General features: G+C 37.7%; 1 protein-coding gene across 1 annotated transcript; it reads left to right on the plus strand.

Annotated features, from left to right (window-relative positions):
- The first annotated feature begins 97 nt into the window (after positions 1 to 97).
- Positions 98 to 19,018, plus strand: NSUN7 (NOP2/Sun RNA methyltransferase family member 7). Its single transcript, XM_032108097.1, has 12 exons — positions 98 to 252; positions 4,128 to 4,487; positions 5,029 to 5,087; positions 6,445 to 6,575; positions 7,753 to 7,905; positions 9,163 to 9,346; positions 10,922 to 11,129; positions 11,719 to 11,862; positions 12,412 to 12,513; positions 13,039 to 13,156; positions 16,418 to 16,535; positions 18,657 to 19,018. Exons 2-12 carry the CDS (start codon positions 4,175 to 4,177, stop codon positions 18,978 to 18,980), a joined length of 1,854 nt encoding a protein of 617 aa, XP_031963988.1. The 5' UTR covers positions 98 to 252; positions 4,128 to 4,174; the 3' UTR covers positions 18,981 to 19,018.
- Positions 19,019 to 19,547: the final 529 nt, after the last annotated feature.

A 19,547-nucleotide genomic window follows, 5' to 3' on the forward strand; every position in this document is an offset into this window, starting at 1 on the left:
GCGGCGGGGCTGGCGGGGCCTGGGCGGGCGGAGCGCCCCCCGAGCACAGCGGGCGGCGGCGCCCCGGCCCCCCCGCAGCGGTGCCGCAGGTGCGTGTGGGGCGCGGCGGGGACGGGCGGGTGCGACCGACGGGCCGTGCCGGGGCCCCGCTGCCCTGCCCGGCATGGGGCGACCCCTGCCCGGCACGGGCCCGGGGATGGTACCCGCAGCCCCGCCCGTAGCGCCCCGAGGGAGCCGCAGGAGCCCGGCCAGGTACGAGTCCCGCAGCCCCTGCCCAGGCGAAGGGCAGTTGCGCTGCCCGCTACCACGCGGCTTTGGGGAACTGGTTGTGTTTCAGGGCCTTTCACTGCAGTGTTACAATGAACGAACGCTTTGCCTGTTTATACAAAGAAGCAGCTTTTTTGTTTGTTTTTGGTTTTTATTGGTTGTTCCCCACCCCTTGTATGCCTTTCCTGTGAGTCGACTTCAGCTCTTTCTCATAAATAAAGCGCAGTAGGGGAATGGTCTCGTGGCTGACTTGTTTTCCTGACTCTCACCAGTCTCTGCTGCCCTCCAGCTTGGCTGGCTGAGCTGGGGACAGCAGAGGCTTGGAAGCTCAGTGTCCGACAGTCGCACCGATGTTAGGAAGCAGATGCCGTCATGTGTACCCACAGAGTTAGCGAGACCAGAACTGCCGTGTATCTACGGCTGTCAAGGCTTTACTGTCTGTTGGTGTGCGAGGGGCCACGTCCATGCTCACATACCCACTTCTCATGGAGTGCCTGTTGATGCGAATCAGAACTGGGTGGTCAGGTTGCCTTCTGTACCTGATACAACACAAGTGCTGTGGGGCTGTTTGTTGTTTATCTCTTTTCCTTATTTGTAGATGCTAATGAAAAAGGTGATAACTGAGGAAATGGGAAAAATACATTTATTGGTATATAAACAAAGGAATTCGTGATTTTTATGGGGTGGTCTGTGTGTAAATCACTTGGTACGCTGTGCAGTGAATAAATGCCATAATTCTATCTGCTTGGGTTTATTAAGTCAAAGCTGGAGACGTCCTTCAAGCTAACTGATACAGTAGTTAACTTCCGCTTTAAATGAAGCTATGTGTAAAGTGGAAACACTATTTATTTCTTATTCGTAGGGATTCTGTGCCACAAGTACTGTATTTGTCTAGTGCTGTTCATTATTGCAGAACAATACCGTCTGTGGACAATTTCACTTTAAGAACATTTGAATAAATAAATAAAATTTTTGTTCAGTTCCATCGGCAGGCATACTGGCTAAAAGGGTAGTGTATCTCTGGTGTTGGGAAGCAACGATTAAAATTGTTCTACAAACTTAAACCTTCCAGTCTTAAGACAGTTCTGTTTGGTGGGCATCCCATGAAGGTACATGACACATACCTGATGTGTTACTTTTCTCCAAATGGTTTAGGGAGTGAGACAAAGGTTAACTAAAATGTCTTGTTCAAGAGCTTCCCCAGAACATGAGAAGAAAGTCTTTGTTCTCTCTCACCCAAGTTTTCTTCAGGTGCCTTTCCAGTGAATTTCCTGTGGTTTTAGTTGTAGATGTGTTGAACACTTCAAATACAGAGCCTACGAGAGCAGCTGAGAGCTCCCCTCAATCTTTGAAAAAAAAAGTTGGGAAAAAATGTGAGTGCCTTCAGGCCTCCTACCTCACACTGCCTGGCTGTAAAGTAGTATAGTCCAACCTGAACTGTGAAGGCCATCCTGTTTTAGGAGAATGATGGCTTCCTTGGGACCTTGAGTGGTTTTTTTTCCCTGTCAACTGAGTAATCTGCTTGAGATCCACAAAGGCAGGATCCTTTCTCTCTTGTCTGGGAAGCTCTTTTTCCCAGCTGAGCTTTGTATTAATCCAGCTTGGTGTCCTCTGCTTGGCACAGCGTTCAGTAATTCAGACTGTGATTTGCAGTGCTGTGAGCATGCAGTGTGTCTGCACAGGGCAGAACACTGGCATCTCATCTTTATTAGGATGGCATTTATCTTTGGGGAAAGTACATTCATCAAATCATCCTAATAGCAGTGTGTCTTGTGGCTCAGCAAAAACGGCTTTGGCAAAGAAGTCACAAAGAGTAATTGGGAACTCTAAAAATCTACAAAATCCTTACACCACAGACATAGTTCACTTGCTACATATTCTAAAATGAAATATTTGCATTTACCTGGAGAAGAGGTTTGAGTTTCAGGTCCCTGAGATGGTGTCCATGATTCTGTGAAATCATACATACGTTTGCTGGTCAAATTAGTGTAAAAGATCATGAAAGCATTTATGCTTTTTTTCCTTTCTAAGCACAAGTGTTTCAATTTGGTTTGGGTGATCTGGTGCTTAATTCTAGTGAAGAATAGTGCTTTCTTTTAATAGCACTGCTTGTTCTGTTTCAATATGGCTTCATAAAATAAATTTATGTTTGCTCCATGGATCCATCACTGCTGCATGTAACAATAGGGATGCTGGAGCTTAACTCCTGCGAGAAGAAACTATTTGTCTGATGCTATAAAGCAACAGTAAAAGTTGCTTCTACAGGGTTAGCAGTTCCCAGTTTTGGAGAGCAAATCCTGGGGAAGGGGAATGAGATGTGGCCTCCTCCAGATGAGTTGCCAAAATTCAGGAAACCACACTAGTCCATTGTCTGCAGCATGCTGGGCTGGTCAGACACTGACTTGTGCTGGTCTTGGAGAGGGGGGAGGTGGGCTGAGTGTCACCTATGTTTGGGAAAGGGAGTTTGAATGGGGGAATACTGGCTCAGCATGGAGCCTTTAATGGCTGCCTGCTGGAGAAGCAAAAGTTTGTGTTCCCCCCTTTGCCCCTCCAACCCTGTGTGCTGCCATCCTCCATTGCCACTATGTTTTTTTGTGATGGGGGGCAGGAAAGGAGAGAGGAGAAAAGGATTCTGAGCAAGTATGTCTGAACTGGGGAGAAGAGGTGTGTATTTTATCCTTAGTGATGTTGGGGATTGCAGGGGGAAAAAAAGCTTGAGAATTGTTGTACTGAACTAAATTACTTCTTCTTTTGATTTTTAGACTGGCAAGTCCCCCTCCCCCCCCCCCCCCCCCCCCCCCCCCCAATTCTGCTATTTTGTACTATTAATCCTAAAATATCCAGGACTCTTTGGCAGCAATGCCTAGATCCATGCCTGGCTTTTTGTTCTATAGCTGCTAAATTACTCGTAGTTCTCTTGTATTACTCTTCCCCAGTCAGGAAGACTAGTTTGATTTTCTTTTTTTTATCATTATTCTGTGTTTAAATTTGTTCTGGCTTCACCCACTTCTGAAGATTTAATCTGACTTCTGCATCTCCAGGCATTATCATAAATGCATGTTATAACAACCAGAGCAAGTAGGGTAAATCCAATACCTTAGGTACATTTTATGTGGAACTTCAGCATATTTTTGCATTCAACTAACACTGGGACTTTTTCGTGTTCTTGAAGCTCTATTCCACCTTTGGGGAAGGTAATTTTTATTTTACTGTTTATGTAAGATTTGTAGAAAATTTAAGAAATGCACATGGGCTTGTGGAGAGTGGGATAATACCTCAAGAGACTGTCAGAATGGATTTCCTGCATTTAAAATTATGCTCTTTAGGTAATATGTTAAATACATTAACATTTAGGTGATGTCTGTTCTCCACTTTTAAGAACACATATGCAGTTTAGCGGACAAACATTTGGAATTCACTGCAACTCTTTTCAAGATGGTTCTTCTTTGGAAGACATGATGTCTGCTTTGAAATTTCAGTGTCTTTTTTATTAAAGGAGAATTCCTAGTAAGAGATACTATTCTGTCTGCAATAGTAATGTTTCTTATTAGACACAGAGGATCAGATCTCTGTGTATAAAGGACCAATGATTGTAAAGGACTGGCCTCTTTGAAACAAGTAACCAGTCTTTGCACGTGCATTGGTGAAAACAAATAATGTAAGAAAACTCTTATAAATACTTCTCTATGACGTATAAGATGATAGATATATAGAAGTATAGATGATACACATATATACATATTTGCAAGATTAGAGCCTGAAAAAGAAAATAAATTCTATTGAAAACCCTAGAAAGAAGGGAAAAGTGTATTTTAGTGAAAGAAAATTTCATGATTCAATACAAACTTTGTTTTTTGCAGAGGCAGCAGGATTGTGACTTATACTTACACAGTCAGCAACTGGAACAATGCCAGATTCTGAAAGTAAATTGGTGTCTTCACATGAGGTTGTTGTAAATCGTACTTCAGACTTGAGTGAAATGAAAATTCCAGCTGAAAAAAGATCTGCTGAAAAAAGAACAGTGACTCACATTGAGAAGAATGGCTATCCTGACTCCATATACATAAATGCAGCTAAGATTTTTCAAGGCATTCATACTGAAAAGAGTAAGGATAGAATGCTTGTGCAGTATGGCGATAACTCAGAATCTCCCATGATGGCTTTTAAAGATGAGCATTCCAGGCGTGTATCTTATGAACTGGCTTTCAATGCTCTAAAATGTAAGTACAAAACTTGCCCAAGAATGGCCAACAGAAAGGATGCAGCAGAGAAAACATGGAAAAACAAATGTTCAGTGTCTACCTGACAGCAGAGATCTGGGGAAATTTTTGTTAAAGTGCAGGTTATTACAGCATCACAGATTCATAGAATATTCTGAATTGGAAGGCACCTACAATGATCATCAAGAATGGCCCATAAGGGGATTGAAGCCACATCCTTGGTGTTATTAGCACCCTGCTCTGACCAGCGGAGCTCATCTCAGTGGTTCTTTTTGGATCCTAATTATGGATGAACATTTGCATTTACTAGACTACTCATATCCCTCAAATCTTTAAATATAGCTAAGTGTTATTAGCAATTGTGAAATCAAACCCTACTATTTTTCATGTAAATGAATTACATAGAGTTGCTATGTTGGTGATTGAATTTGCCCTCAATTTTCATGATGTTTAAAATTACAATTCAGTGACTCACAAGATTTACTTCCATAGAATCTTGTAGATAGTGGCATAAGTTGTCAACATTTTCTCTTTTTTACAGATCAAGATCTTCTTGAACAAATCTTGTTAGATAGTAGTGCTTACCCATGCTACTCAATAGTAAGTGAACATTTTTGTGAGGAATTTTTATTTTCTGTGTTGATGTAATTAGTGTATTTTCTGAGGATTCTACAACATTCTTCAAAACAACCTTTGTTGTTTTGAACTACATGACCACCTTAGACTGAAATATTGCTGACCTTTTTACGTAGTTGTCTAAAGCATCCATCTCCAAAGTACGTTGTGAGATTCTGTTGCACCTTATTGCTGGGAGTCAAGCCTTCAAAGACAAGGTGGGAGAGCGACCCATGAACTTTTACTGCAGTGTAGTACTTGCTCAGTGATATTGTCCATGTCCATGTGCTTTCCTTCCCAGCTGTGTCCCCTTGTGAGCAGGGAAAAAAAATGTTTCCTTCCTGTCCTTGGGAGCTGGAAAACATGGAGTGAACCCCATCAGACAAAAAAATGCATTGACCCCGTGTTTCATTTCCTGGGCAAATGGTACTGTATACAAATACTGTACTAGCAAAAACTGATCCAGTTTACTCTCTCAACATGTTTTCCTGCTTTGACATGGAAAGAAATTCTAGAGCTGGCAGAATATTCTGCTGTTCCTTCCAGTCTTGTTTGATGCCTTTGAAAATTGCAAGATAAACTTGAGCTGATACTGGTTGTGGAGGTTGATGTGAGCAAGCAAATGATCTAACACATTTATCTTTGCCTTATTTTTGCAAGGAAGCAAGACTTTCATGCTAACATTTTGTGTTTGGTGGTATTTCCCTAATAACTTGAGTTTTCTAACTAATTTTGGTCATATTTGTGAGAAGGTGAGAATTTTAGAAGGCATAATAACTGTAAGAATTTATTGTAAAGAAGTAGACAGTAGTAACTGAAGTGCAGTAATTATTGTCCTTAAGCAGGAGATGCTCCCTGGTTTAAACATTTAGACAGAGAAAGGAGATTTTGTATATATCCCAAAAGCAGAAGGGTTATTATAATTGAGTATATTGGTTGCTACATATGGAAGAATCCCACAAGAGAGGAGTTGATAGACAAGAAGTTTTTGTGAGCTTACCTATTTAACAAACTACTTAATGAAGAGAAAATAATTTCAAAGTTTCAATTCTGATAACATTAGAAGTTAAAATACAGTATTTTATCTGTGTGCATGGAGAATGTTTTTAATTTTGATAATCTAAATAATTTACAAGTTGTGTATTTGAGTTTTTAAAAAAATATTTTTTAAAGAAGTGTTTTATTAACTCTCCAAAAGGAATTACTTTCCTATTCTTACAAGTAAGCATTTAAGGGTTTTTAATGCCTTTTACATGGGAGACTGCTGTTTGATATGGATCTTTTTGCAGAAGTAAGGCATGCTTTGGGTCACTTTCTCCATCCAGTTGCTTTTCTCTTGCAGCCAGACGAGTTAACCAGCTTGCTTGTTGTGATGCTTTATGACCTACAAGACCGAAAGTTTCAAGAACGAAAGATTTTTGATGAAGATGAACTTGTAGCAGAAGTTCAGGAAGTAGGGCAATATTTATACAGGTATATGTGCAAAGAGCTATTTTTTGTTGATATATATTAGCAAAAATGAAGATTTGTATTATCAGTGCCTTTTAAAAGTAATTATTAAACATGTCTTTCATCCTAAAATTTTGTGGGCTTTTTTTTTTTTTTTGATGAGAGCCTAGTTTGGAGGCAAACTTTCATATTTATGTATTTATGAAAAATACAGGTAAGAAACCATCCTTATATTGTGGATTATTTTTCAGGCGTCTTATCTTACTTGTCATTGTCAAAACTTTTTTAATACAGTTCTAGCAAAGAAATTAAATATTCAGTAAATATTCATAAATGCGAGTGTAATACATTCAAGAGGTCATGGAATGGAATAACATCTGTCTGTTTAACAGCACTTCTACTATGAAACTTTGTTAAATATTTATTATTTTAAATAATTAGAACAAAAACCCAGAATACATAAAATAAACATTTTAATATTTATTATTTCTTCCATCAGTCAGTTGATGAACTCAAAAGGCATTTATTAGACAAAATTGTGTAGCTTCTGGATTTAGAATGGCCCCAAAAGTTCATGAATCTCTTAAGTGCAAGGTATTTCTGGAGGGCAGTAAGTAATATACCTGAAGTAGTTCACCAGCAATATTTATTTACTTTGAATTATCATGTATCAGGAGTGTGCATGAAGCTTGTGGGAAGAAAACACTGGAAATATTTTCTCTGACATTTTCATGTAATAATAATAAAAGTGATTCCTGGTTGCCATCATAATTGTATTGTTTCTGTACATGTTTAGAGATCAGCTGTCATGAAATGCTCATTCTGCACATATATGTATTTACATTTTTAAACATGCAAATGAATCTGATGGTTGTATTCCATACATTGCAGTTCCAAAACATACTGAGATTTTTTTTTTAGCTGTCTGGGAAAATGGATGTATTTGAGAGTCACCAGTCCTAATTCCAGTCCCACCTGCTTTTAAATAAAATAATCTTAGCTATTGACTACCATCTTGCATCTACTGTTGTGTGGGGTAGAAAATGTTCTGTAACTCTGTTTCCTGTTGCAGCTTGCAGAATGAGGTGTCCCTTTTGGATTTGGTTTCTGAGCAAGATGGTATTGTAACAGAAATATTGCATGCTAATAGCTGATGAAAACATTTATAAAACTTATTAAACTTGTGACTATGTTTTTATAGTTATAGAACCAAATTGGCAGCTGCACTAGCACGATGTCGCATCAAACATGATGCTCTTTCAATTGAATACTTTGTACCAGAAACCATATGGAAGCAGGAACAAAGGGCCTCTGCTTTACCTGTCTGTGTTTGGATAAACACATTTAAAATCAGGTAAGGTCTTTAAAGTATCATCTGATATTGATGTTTTTACACATTAAGTGATATAATTTGCTACATACTTGTTTTAGAATTTCCAGGTTATACTATTACCAGTAATTTAAAGTGCTTACAGAAAATTCTGCTTAGTCTAGTGCTATTGTGTTATATTTTTTTGTAGTTTTTATATATTGCAGTAGTGGTATTTACACACTGTAAAAAGGTCGTGAAACAGTTCTTCTTACTATTCTGTTGCTTGTGTGGGTCTTTCACCAAATAAATGAGGAAATAAAGTTAGAAAAAAAAGTAGGTGAGTTAACCTGGTGCCAAAAAGAGGAGAAAATGCCTTTAAAAGTGGGTATATTAATGTAAACCATAATATTGGCAAAGGGTGTTAAGACACAATACTTAAACCTGCTGTTTGTTCAGTTAGGATAGTATAAACTTGAAATTAAAATACACTTTTAAAAATCCCTATATTCTGGAGGCTACTATATTTGTATATTTATACTTGTTCCCAGTTCTGTACTAACTGATACATGAACCATACCAGATCGTCCTGTTATAGACAGGTAATCCATTTTATAATGTTTTCAAGAATTTTGTTTTACTACTCTTGTCTTGGACCAGTGTTCAGTGCTTAGGTTATAGGCTCGTCAGGATAATGTATTTTATTTCGGTTGTGACTTTGGAACCCTTAAATAAGACTGAAATAAAAGCTGCTGCATTCATCCCATGTTTAATGTACTGTATAAACTTATGGTGCTGTCTGAAACAGCATTTCAACAAACATCTCTTGCTGTATATACCTTTAAATTTTTATGATGTTTGAATTGCTAACCTCAGCAGTTATGCCTTCATTACGTTTACACAAGGATTCTTTCAGTTATCAGCCATTAAAATTATTGGGGAGTTGGGCTAGATTGAAAGCAATTGAAAGAACTAAAACATTCCAGCAGTAAATTTACTACAGTATCTCTTGAGCACATGGACATTTCTGTTTTGATGCTTTGAATCATCCTCTGGAGACACATATCTCTTTCTTAATTTATTTTATCAGACTTATTAACTTAATTGTTTCAAACCAGAATTTACGTGCCTAGTGTAGAATAAGTTTCCCTCCTGCATTAGACAATATGGCATTTTATACCTATATATATATGCATATGTATACACACACACTAACAGAAGTAAAAAATTCACATAATCAGTGTGAACTATGTTGCTTAAGTAACTCTTGTATATTTAATGGTCAGAGTTGTATGTTAACAGCCTTGAAGATGTTATCAAAGATTTGGAGATGAGGGGACTCACAAAGGTTGAATCTGTGTCAGACTTTGACCATTACACGTTTGCTGTGGACCAACATTGCCACGATGTATTGGTTTTTCCTTCCTCTCTTAGAGAAGAACTGCTTAATTTAGATCTTTTTGCAGATTACAAACTCTTACTGCAGGTGAGTTGATGTTCAGCCTTTCGTCAGATGATCTACAAATTGAAGTAATTGCTTTGCATTAGAAAGAGGTTGTGTATTGTGTGATGATTCTATTAAACCAGTCAGGCAGCAACAAACTCTAATAAGGTTTTGGACATTTGTAATAATTAGAAGGTTACAAACTGATCCACTTACTTAATTTAGCATACAAATGTCAATGCTTATAATTGATAGCTACAATTAAGTTAGTAGAATGTTTTAAATTTAATCTTAGAGCTGTTGAACTACATATAAAAAGTGGTCAAAAGAGGCAGTCTCACTTCTGAAAATGTGAGGAAAGTTTCAGTATAACTCCATATGCTTTCCCCCAGTTAGTAGATAGTGATATGATACTGTAATATTTCTTCCTCTTCAAATGCATGTTTATGATGGAATGATCACACTTCTTTGTATTTTGTGCCATGTGGTTCCTAGATCTCCATATCTCCCACTAGTCTTTTTCCTGACTTGTCATCATTAGACTCCCCAGTGAAGTTTGGTGGGAGGTTTCTTTTGCAGAGTGGTGGTTTGCAGTAACCATGCAACAGCACCACCACAAATTATCTGAACTGTCTGATGATTCTTGAGTGCCTAGCAGAAATATTTCAACCAGCATTTTCACTAGATGCTTGGCATTGTCTGCAAACTTTACCCTCAAAATGTACTGCACAACTTAAAAAGGGATTCAATATTCAATACATTTCAGTATGTAGATTTTTAAAATAGAATATGTAGAGAAAAGAACTATACATGAGAGCCCCATAGGTAATAGGAACAAATTCTGAGTATTACTACTTAAAAGTATTCAAAATAAGTAAATAACACCATCAAAACCTCCATCTCTATGGTGGGGTAGGGTGGTGCTTGAATGCTGTGTGTACATAGACAATGATACGAACTTGAAGGCTTAGCACTTGTTTTTTTTTCCCTTTCCATTTATCATCAGTTTGTAAAATTTGGTGCAAGACCTGGTATCTGTGGTCAGTTTCTTCACTCCTTTTTAAGTAATTTGATAAAGTTTTCTCTTAATCACCAGTGGTACAAGAGCATTTACTCTTGTGGAGTGGTCCCTGTGTTTTCTGCTTCCAATCTGCCTCTCTGTTGTTCAAATTCAGCAGAATCTTGATCTTTGATCTACAAGGGTAACATTTCTCCTGTAATTTTCACCAAGAGCTATGTGAACAGTTTTGCATTTCTCTGTTAAGCTGCCTCAGAGGATGAATTCTGCCTGAATTGTGGCCTTTTTGTCTTTTCTGGAACAGGCTGTTGCTAGGAGTTCCTCCTTATGGCGATGATACGTACTTTCTTTTCACCTACAAATATTATGCTTTTTTATGTCTTATTTAGAATTAAGTTATTTAAATTTATTGAGTGACAGCTTGGTTTTGTAATTAATTTAATTCTGTATTTGTAGATAGCCCTGATGAGTTTTTTTCCTCCCTTCTTTCCCATTTGCTGTGAAAACAATGAAATACTTTCCTAATTTGGAAAGAAGGTTGGCATTCAAAGAAACCAAAATAGTTGGTCATACTTAATTTTTGTGTCATTGTTTTGTAGGATAAGTCTCGCAGCCTCGCTGTACACTCCGCACAGGCGCTGTTGAGTGAAGGTGGTGACATTATAGTGGCTCACGTAGGTTCCCATCTGACCATTGCCCATATGTCAGTGCTGACAAATCACAGCATGTCCACAATTTTTGTTTGTGGTGTGAAATCTTCAGCAAGAGAAGAACTGAGGAACAGTTTCAGTCATATGGGATGTGAAAGTAGGTGCTAAAACAGTCGGTATGCAAAAAGTATTGTAATACAAGTGTTTGTGATATCTGTAAATATGGACTAATTCTATCAGAATTCAGAGATCCCCTCTGGAAACTTGGGGATGGCAGTAACAACTTTTTTCTCACAAAGTGGGCTGATAGCTCTTCAGCTACAGTCATATCAATTGCAGTCTAACTATATCATAGATGCAAGCTCCTGAAATGTCGGTGAATTTTTCCATTGAAGTAGCAGTTGGTGTAACTGGTAGCTGGGAACTTTTGGTGTTTGGGCTGTTGCTTTAAGTCTGATTTCCAGTTGTCTGAAAGTGTTAATCCAAAACACATGCACTTGTCCAGTTTACCCGGAGGACACAATCAGGACAGAATGCAGTAAGACTGCAACTCCATTAACTGTCTTTTCAGTGGAAGATGCAGCCCTTCAATCTGTTTGAAATCCATAGGCCATACATTGGATGATCTGAATCTAGCAGGCTCTAGCTCTGTCGAATTCAGTGTAATACCAGAGTCTCTTCACCTGTATCACCTGTAGGCAGGCTTGCTTGCAGCCTATAACTGTTGAGTTTTTCCTGTTTTTCAGATATTCAGTTGTTACATGAAGACTTTACTGAGCTTGAACCAACAGACCGAAGACTTGAAAAGGCAAAAGTTATTTTGCTGCTACCACAATGCTCTGGACTGGGTGTTGGCAATCCAATGGAGTTTATTTTAAGTGAGAACAGAGGTAACTTTTGATGCAATATCTAGCTCATGCTTTCTGGTAGAAATAGATTCAAGTATTGTGGTCTAGACAGTGTAGGTGCTCCAGTAAATGGTGTAATTTTATTAAAAAAACCTTCCTTATTTTAATTACTATAGAACATATATATATTAACTTGCATAATTCTGTGACTGCTTCAGGTTGATAGTATGTAAGTTTGAGGGTTATTCTGGGGAGCAGAGTGTGTATAACTTTTTTTTTAAGTAAAAGGATCATAGGCAAAAATTTATTTCAAGATACCAACATGTATATAATTTTCCATTTGATTACATTCCTTGACTGTTTGTGTAAGTCCTTTCACTGTACAATTTTCATTAACTAGAAGCAAATAAGAGGCACCATGAATTACAGGTAAAGAAGTAAAGCAAATAAATCAGGCACTCCTTGGTATTCTAATTTGTAAAACCTACCTTCCCACTGCACCAGTAACAACCAGCTCTGCTTCTGCAAACAACTGAATTTTCAGACATTAATACAAGTTGGAAGACTAAATTTACTACTCTCTGCTTTTAGATGCAGGATTGCTACAAGACCTTTTCCAGGGATTTGTGTCTGAGGATAAACTCAGTATTCTTGCTGAGAGGCAGCTTAACGAGTTGATTCATGCACTGAAATGTAAGTGTGCTAGTTCCCCAATTTCTGGGAAGACTTTGCACTATCAATTCCACTGTACTATCACCAGTTTTAATATAGTTAAAAATACACTGATTACTCTATTAATTAACAATAAGCATGTAACCAAACCCCCTGAATAATGATTTCCTCCATGAAGGTTTTTCTGTGTCCTAGTATCCACCAGACATTAATACAGCATTCTTCAGTATTGTGTAGAGAACTGGCTTATGGCTTAGTCATACTCTGCTTTGGAAATTCTGCAAATGTAGTCTGACTCCATCTGCATGCTGCCACTTTTTTCCTCTCCTTTGGTAGCTGTGTGAAAAGACTGGAGACAGCTTTGACTTTGTGCTGAAATCTGCAAATATTTGAAAATATTTTAATTATTTATGAACACTAGAGATCGGGAGGATATTTTTACTGGTAAAAGTGACATAATTTTTATGATGCTTTCAATCCTTACCAAACCACTCTCTGTATGAAGAATCTGAAGAGTAAAAATTTTTTTCTGTTTTTGTTTTGTAGTTAACAAAGTACAAGCTATTGTTTACTGCACTTGTTCAGTTTATCCAGAAGAAAATGAACTAGTAGTGAAAAAAGCACTGGAATCTGGAGTGGAGGGAGATAAAGCACGACGATATAGGTACAGAATGAGTAGTTTTATCCATGAAAAAATTAAAGTATGACTTTAAATTGTAGCATAATTCTTATCCTAGACTGATACGTATCCTGCATGAAATTAAAATAGCTTTTGCTGCCTGTCATGCATTCTTTCTGTTTATGAGAGTACTTAGCAGTATTCTATTGACCTTTTCATCTAATATTTTTGTCCATCTGAAAATAAAATGGGGGGAAAGCATCACTGGTTGGAAATAACATTCTTCAGTTAGAGCTATTGCTATTGTTGTATCAGTATTCAGAGAATGAAACTAGTTTAAAATAAAATGGAGACTAGAAGTCAGGTAACTTGCTAGCATGCTCGCAGCTTCTGATGTAGAATGATCAATTTTAAAGGAAAAAGAAATTAAATCCTTAATTGTAGAAATAATACAGAAGAACAAGAACCCTTGCTGAAGGATTGCTCATCACTATTCAGATGAATGACTTCTGGGAAGGACAGGTCACAGTAAGAGATCATCCTGTGCAATCATGGCAAATATAAATATATATGAAAAAAGTATATATGCTGTATACTTCATATGCAGTTATAACCTGTTAGCTGTCACCCCTGTCAGCCAGAGGAATTGTTAAAAGACTGATGGGTGTTTTCTGGATTTTCCTTTCAGTCACACTAGATAAATGCAAACACTTGGCACTCAATTGCACATAGATACAATAGTGGATTACAGGATGGAGGTTTAAAAGAGTTTATGTTGTAAAAAGCACAGGAAAATCATACTCAATTTTTAGATTTTATATTACCTTAGATGATGTTAATAGCCTGGCTATCGAAGGGACAGGTACTGTGACTCAAGATATCCAATTAAATTTGGCATGATTAAAATGGTAAACATTAATTTTGGCCAGTCCAAAGAATGTTTAAAAGTTTTATGTTATTCATAAGACAAAGTGCAACAAAGTGCATATTTCTTGAAATTCATTGATAGAAAATAGCAGCCTGCTCGATTTTTTTTACACCAAGTGGGATAAAATCAGGATATCTCTTGCCAATGATGGTGTGCTGGCCCAAAAGCATTTATGGACTCTTGCTTGTGTTTTCCTTCAGAATATGAAAATTTCTAGAGTCTGTCTTGACCTCTGTGCAGCTATTACTCTGTGGGGAGAACTTGGGGGACCTTGGAATGTAATGGTCTCCAAATTAGTTGAACACAAATTATATGTAAATTCATAACATATGAAAGAATTTTTATTTAAAAAATAAAGTTCTTGGAGCTTTAATTATTTTATAAAAAATTGCCCCTTGCACCTCCCATCCCCAAAAAGCCAAACCAAAATCAGTTCACTGTTTTGCAGAAGCATCATGAATCTTGTCAAACCACCAAAGCATACTTACACTTTCAAAAAGGCAATCTTGGATGGTAAGAAAAGGACAGTAACATTCCATTAGGATTTTTTCAGACCTGAGCAAATTTGTGACTGAAGATTGATTGAGCTTCATAAATGAAAATTTCAGATTCAGTTCCTCCTTCACTGTCATGCGGTGTCTTGTATGTTTCATCATAGTCCTTGCTACAATGAAGATGCATACAATAAACCAGCATGAACAGAGCACTAATAGAACACCATAAATAAAATTTATAGAGTAATTACGCTTAGGATGAAAGCTCAAGCCATTTAAGATGCATGTACTACTTAAAAAAATTCCTTTTACACTTTCCTTAGAATTAATTAGAGAACTTATTTGCCTAGAACAGTGCAGTATAGAATGAAAGGCTGTTGCAGAGTTACTAGCCCTCATGTTCACAGTAGTGTCTTTGAGAGATCATAATAAAACTTCTTGTATGATCATCAAAGATCTGAAATACTGAATATTAATTCCCTTTTCCAAGAAAATTGAGGGCTTTCAGGAAACTCTTACAACAAATGTGTTCTGAATTACTCTGCAGGACGGAAGTGGTGCTGAATGAAATAAGGCTCTGTTGGAGCTTTGGGGTCACACAGCTGGTCTTAGGGCTGTGCAGTTTTAAGGGTGATTTCAAACATGTACGTACTGGCTAAGCTGAGCTTCCCTTCAGGATATGACGGTTTATAGCAACAGCTTTACCTAAAGTAAGGGTACACATGGCAAACAGGTGTGTATAGAGAGGAGTCTAAACCACTCATGCATTTCTCTTTGGCCTATCAAATTTGAATTAACTTCTGCATCATTTTTCAGGGTCATTGAAGGTGAACAGTAACTTATATACATCAATAAATGATTACCACTGAGGTTTTTTTGCCTTGAATAAGCTGATCTAAAATCAAAAATCTGTGTCATAAGACATAAGTTTTATTTAGTAATGCAAGGAGGATGTAAGCCTTGTAGCCTGTTTTATCAGGTTCCAAGGGACATAGAAAAAAAATCCAGATTGTGGTGAGAACTTGTAAAAAACCAATTTTGCATACTTCCCATTAAAAATGAACTAGCCAGCCAAATCAGGATATTGCTTTCAAATATTGAATACCTTTCTCTGTAACCATCTTTGAATAAAGCTCTGTCGCTAGAGGGTTAGTAGAGCACTGAGGAGTCGGACTCTATCTTACAGTCCTCAGTGAAGAGGAGGGGGTTATAATTCCAAAAGGACATTTTGATAGTGTTTTTCTGTACTGAGACAGCTTAGTACTAGTTTGCCAGTCTTGTGAGCCAAGTCCTTGAGACTGCTTTGTAACAACCAAACATTCCTGGATTACAAGAACAGGAGAAGAAGCTAGTTCTTCCCTCCCTACTGATGCACTGCAAATCTGTAAAATTGGAGGAACAGCACTCAATTATAACAAATAGCAAAGTTTGCTAACCTAAGACTTTTAGCTTACATAGATATATTTTTTATTATGAGCACATATAACTCAAAGTCAACACCTCTACAATTTCTGCAAGCTGCTTAGTGTTTTCAGATAATTCCCCAACTTCATGGACAACTTGATAACTCAGTAATTGCACACCTGAGAAAGAACATAATTTTTCATTGTCTTAATATGTATTTATTATCTGGTGATTAATTTACTTAATAACTTGGGGAAAAAAAAGGAATTATTGAAAAAAATGGAAAAAACCCAATTAATTCTAAAAAGAGGAATTCTCATGCCTTTCTTGAATTGCAGTTTTAAAAAATTAAGATAAAGCTATGTTATTGAAAAACATAATTTGAAAATTACTTCTAATTACATTTTTCTAATGTATCCTTGCTTATTTCCTTTTATATTCTTAGATATTATTTTCTGGTCTTCCATTTCTTTTTTACAGGCTTATTCCTTCTGTTTTTTCTACTTGCTCCAATTCAGAGGCTTCCACTGAAATGTTTTTCAAAATGGAGCCATCAGAAATTTCCAGTGGTTGTTTTCTAGCTGTTCTACAGAGAGAGGTAAGCTAGGAAAATAACCATTTAAAATCACTTTACAGAAGATGAGTACTGCAATTTTCCACAAAAGAATAAATGAAATGGAATGTTTGAAATAAAATTCGTGGCTGCTCTTTAGTTGCCTTAAAACCAAAGGACAGGTGAGCAGTTGAAATGTGCTGCTACTGGAGTTTTATGCTGAGCACAGCTTTACAAGGTGTGCCTGTTTTTCTGGAGCTGTTCATGATCAGAGCAGGCCCTTGATCCAAGTTAGTGCCAGGAACATCTAGAGGAAATACATTGCTATTATCACACTTTGGAATGAAATACACAGCTTGATTAGATTCATGATAAATGGTGTGTCTAGTAAATGTATTTGTTATATAAATTACCAAGATTTTCCAGTATCCAAGCAGATGAAATCTTAATCCCTATGGGTGACGCTATTGTAATTTGAATAAAATATATATGAATATGTTTCCTTCCCAAACTAAGGCATATGCAAATCTGGCTTGAAAGGCAGGGGGCTTTTGCTGAGTAAACGGAAAAGTCTTGGCACGATTCCTGAGGAAAGGCCTTAAAGGGCTAGTTTGCATCTCTGAGTATCAACATCTTCTTCTTGTCTCTGAGAAAAGCATGGATTTATTCCACCAAAAGAGAAAGGGTGTGGGGATGAACTAATTAGAATTTCATTGCAAATTAAAGATAGGAGATCTTGTTTGGTTTTTTGTACCATTTTCTGTCATACTGTGATTAAAGTGCTTGGAAAAAGGTTGCCTCTTGGGGGAAGTTAGAAGATTTTATTAAGAGTAAGAGAATTACATATGAAACGCCTTTCAAGTTACCTATTATTGACCTCTTCTTTACAATATTAAATATTTTTAACTTGGTCTGAGTTTTAGTTAATCATGCTATGTGCATCTCTCTACCATATTGTCTCTCTCCAGAGAAACAAACACTTTTGTTGCAGGTTGTTAATTCGAGTAATTTTTTTGGGTCAAATTCTAATACAAAGAATATAGTAAATATAATAAATAATAATATATAATAAATAATACAAAGCAATTCCTCCAATGGCCAGTTTTTAGGTGATTCAGGAAATGAACTTTTTCCACAAAGTAGAAAACATGTACTTATAATTTAAACTGAAATTCCTTGTTTACAGAAACCTTCTTCTTAGCTAGTTGTAAATAGTTTCTTTCCAATTGTTTCTCTTTATATACTTAGATGTTGACCTGGTTCCTAGTTCGGGAGTTCCTTACTTATGTATTATGAGCAAGAACTTTCATTACTGTAAAAATTATTCATGTTTAATGTTACTGGTATTTCTGTATTTTAGTAACTATTTCTGATACACACACATGTAATGGATATGTATGTTCTTACAGACATTACAGAGCAGGTCAGTGTGGGAGTGTGCTGCTTTTGGCTGGGGTAGAGTTAATTTTCCTCACAGTGACTGGTGTGGGCCCTGTGTTTTGGATTTGTGCTGAACACAGGGTTGATAACACAGAGATGTTTTTGTTACTGCTGAGCAGGGCTTACACAGAGCCAAGGCCTTTTCTGCTTTTCCTACAGCCACACCAGTGAGGGAACTGGGTGTATGTGGGAGGCTGGGAGGAGACACAGCCAGGACAGGTGACCAGAACCAACCAAAGGGATATTCCAGACCACGTGACATCATGCTCACTGTTATAAAGTGGGGGGAAGGAGGAGGAAGGGGGATGTTTGCAGATATGGCACTTGTCTTCCCAAGGAACCACTGTCTTTATCTTAAACCAGCAGTTCCCTGGCTTTACTCTTCCAGTTCTTTCCCTGATCCTGCTGGTGGGGGAGGGAGTGAGCAGCTGTGTGGGGTTTGGTGACCAGCTGGTTTTAAACACAAGTCAGACACACACTACAGAGCCCAGAATTGAGTTTCCCCTCTTTGGATCACTAGAGAAGAAAGTCTCTGAAGAGCAAATGCTCCAGTACCTCTTTACACAAGTCAAGTTCTTAATTTTGTGAATAAATAGTTTGGTTAGCATTTATCACATGTGACTTAAGTCCTTATGCTAGATTCTGTTGTCTTTTTCTCATGGAGTAAATTCTGAAGAGCTCTGTATTGTGGCTTAGATTTGTTGTTGTTTCCTTTATAATTTTCAGAAAAATACTTCTAAAAAGGTGTCTGCTAAAGACATTTTGGCTTCTGCTGCAGCAAAAGGACTACTAGATGGCATTGTTGAAGAAAAACCAAAAGAAGAGGTGAAAAAGCAGAAAGTAAAACGACGTCGACGTAAGGTTACTGTTAGTGATAGTAAGCCAAAAGCTGCAAAGCTCCTTCACCGCCAAACTGGAGCTAATGTTAAGGCTGAAGTTTCTGTGTCTAAAGCAGCCAGTAAGATACAAGAAAAGCATGTGTGCGTGTGCCGAAAAAAACCAGCCAGTAACATACAAGAAAAACGTGTGCCACACAAAAGCAGCCAGTAGCATACAAGAAAAGCGAAAAAAAGCAGCCAGTAACACACCACAGAGGACTGTGCACCGAAAAAAAGCAGTTAGTAACACACCACAGAAGACTGCACACCGAAAAAAAGTAGTCAGTAACATATCACAGAAGAATGTGCACCAGAAAAAAGTAGTCAGTAACATACAACAAAAAAACGTGCACCAAACAAAAGCAGTCAGTAACATATCTGTGCCTAAAGCAGTCAGTAACATACAGCAAAAAAATGTGCCCCAAACAGAGAGCTGTGTTCAGCTGAAGAAATCTGTGAACCCTGATTCACACACAGCCCCGTGGAAAGTGCTGGAGCACACATCTCATCTGTCACCTCTGGGCAAGGCGTATAAGAGACAGACACCTGCTCGAAAGGCATGTGCAGAACAGAACAGGGTTTACTGAAGCCCCCAACCATCACCTTGCCTCCACTGGTAACACCATATGAAAGGTTGTAAGGAAACAAACCCAGGGTATCAACTTACCATTGCTTTCATGGCCAGACTGGAGCACAGTGGTTGGATATTTCCACTACCCCGGTCAAAAATGGTCAAGCC

Source organism: Corvus moneduloides, chromosome 5, assembly GCF_009650955.1.
Source record: "Corvus moneduloides isolate bCorMon1 chromosome 5, bCorMon1.pri, whole genome shotgun sequence".
Taxonomy (NCBI): Eukaryota; Metazoa; Chordata; class Aves; order Passeriformes; family Corvidae; genus Corvus; species Corvus moneduloides.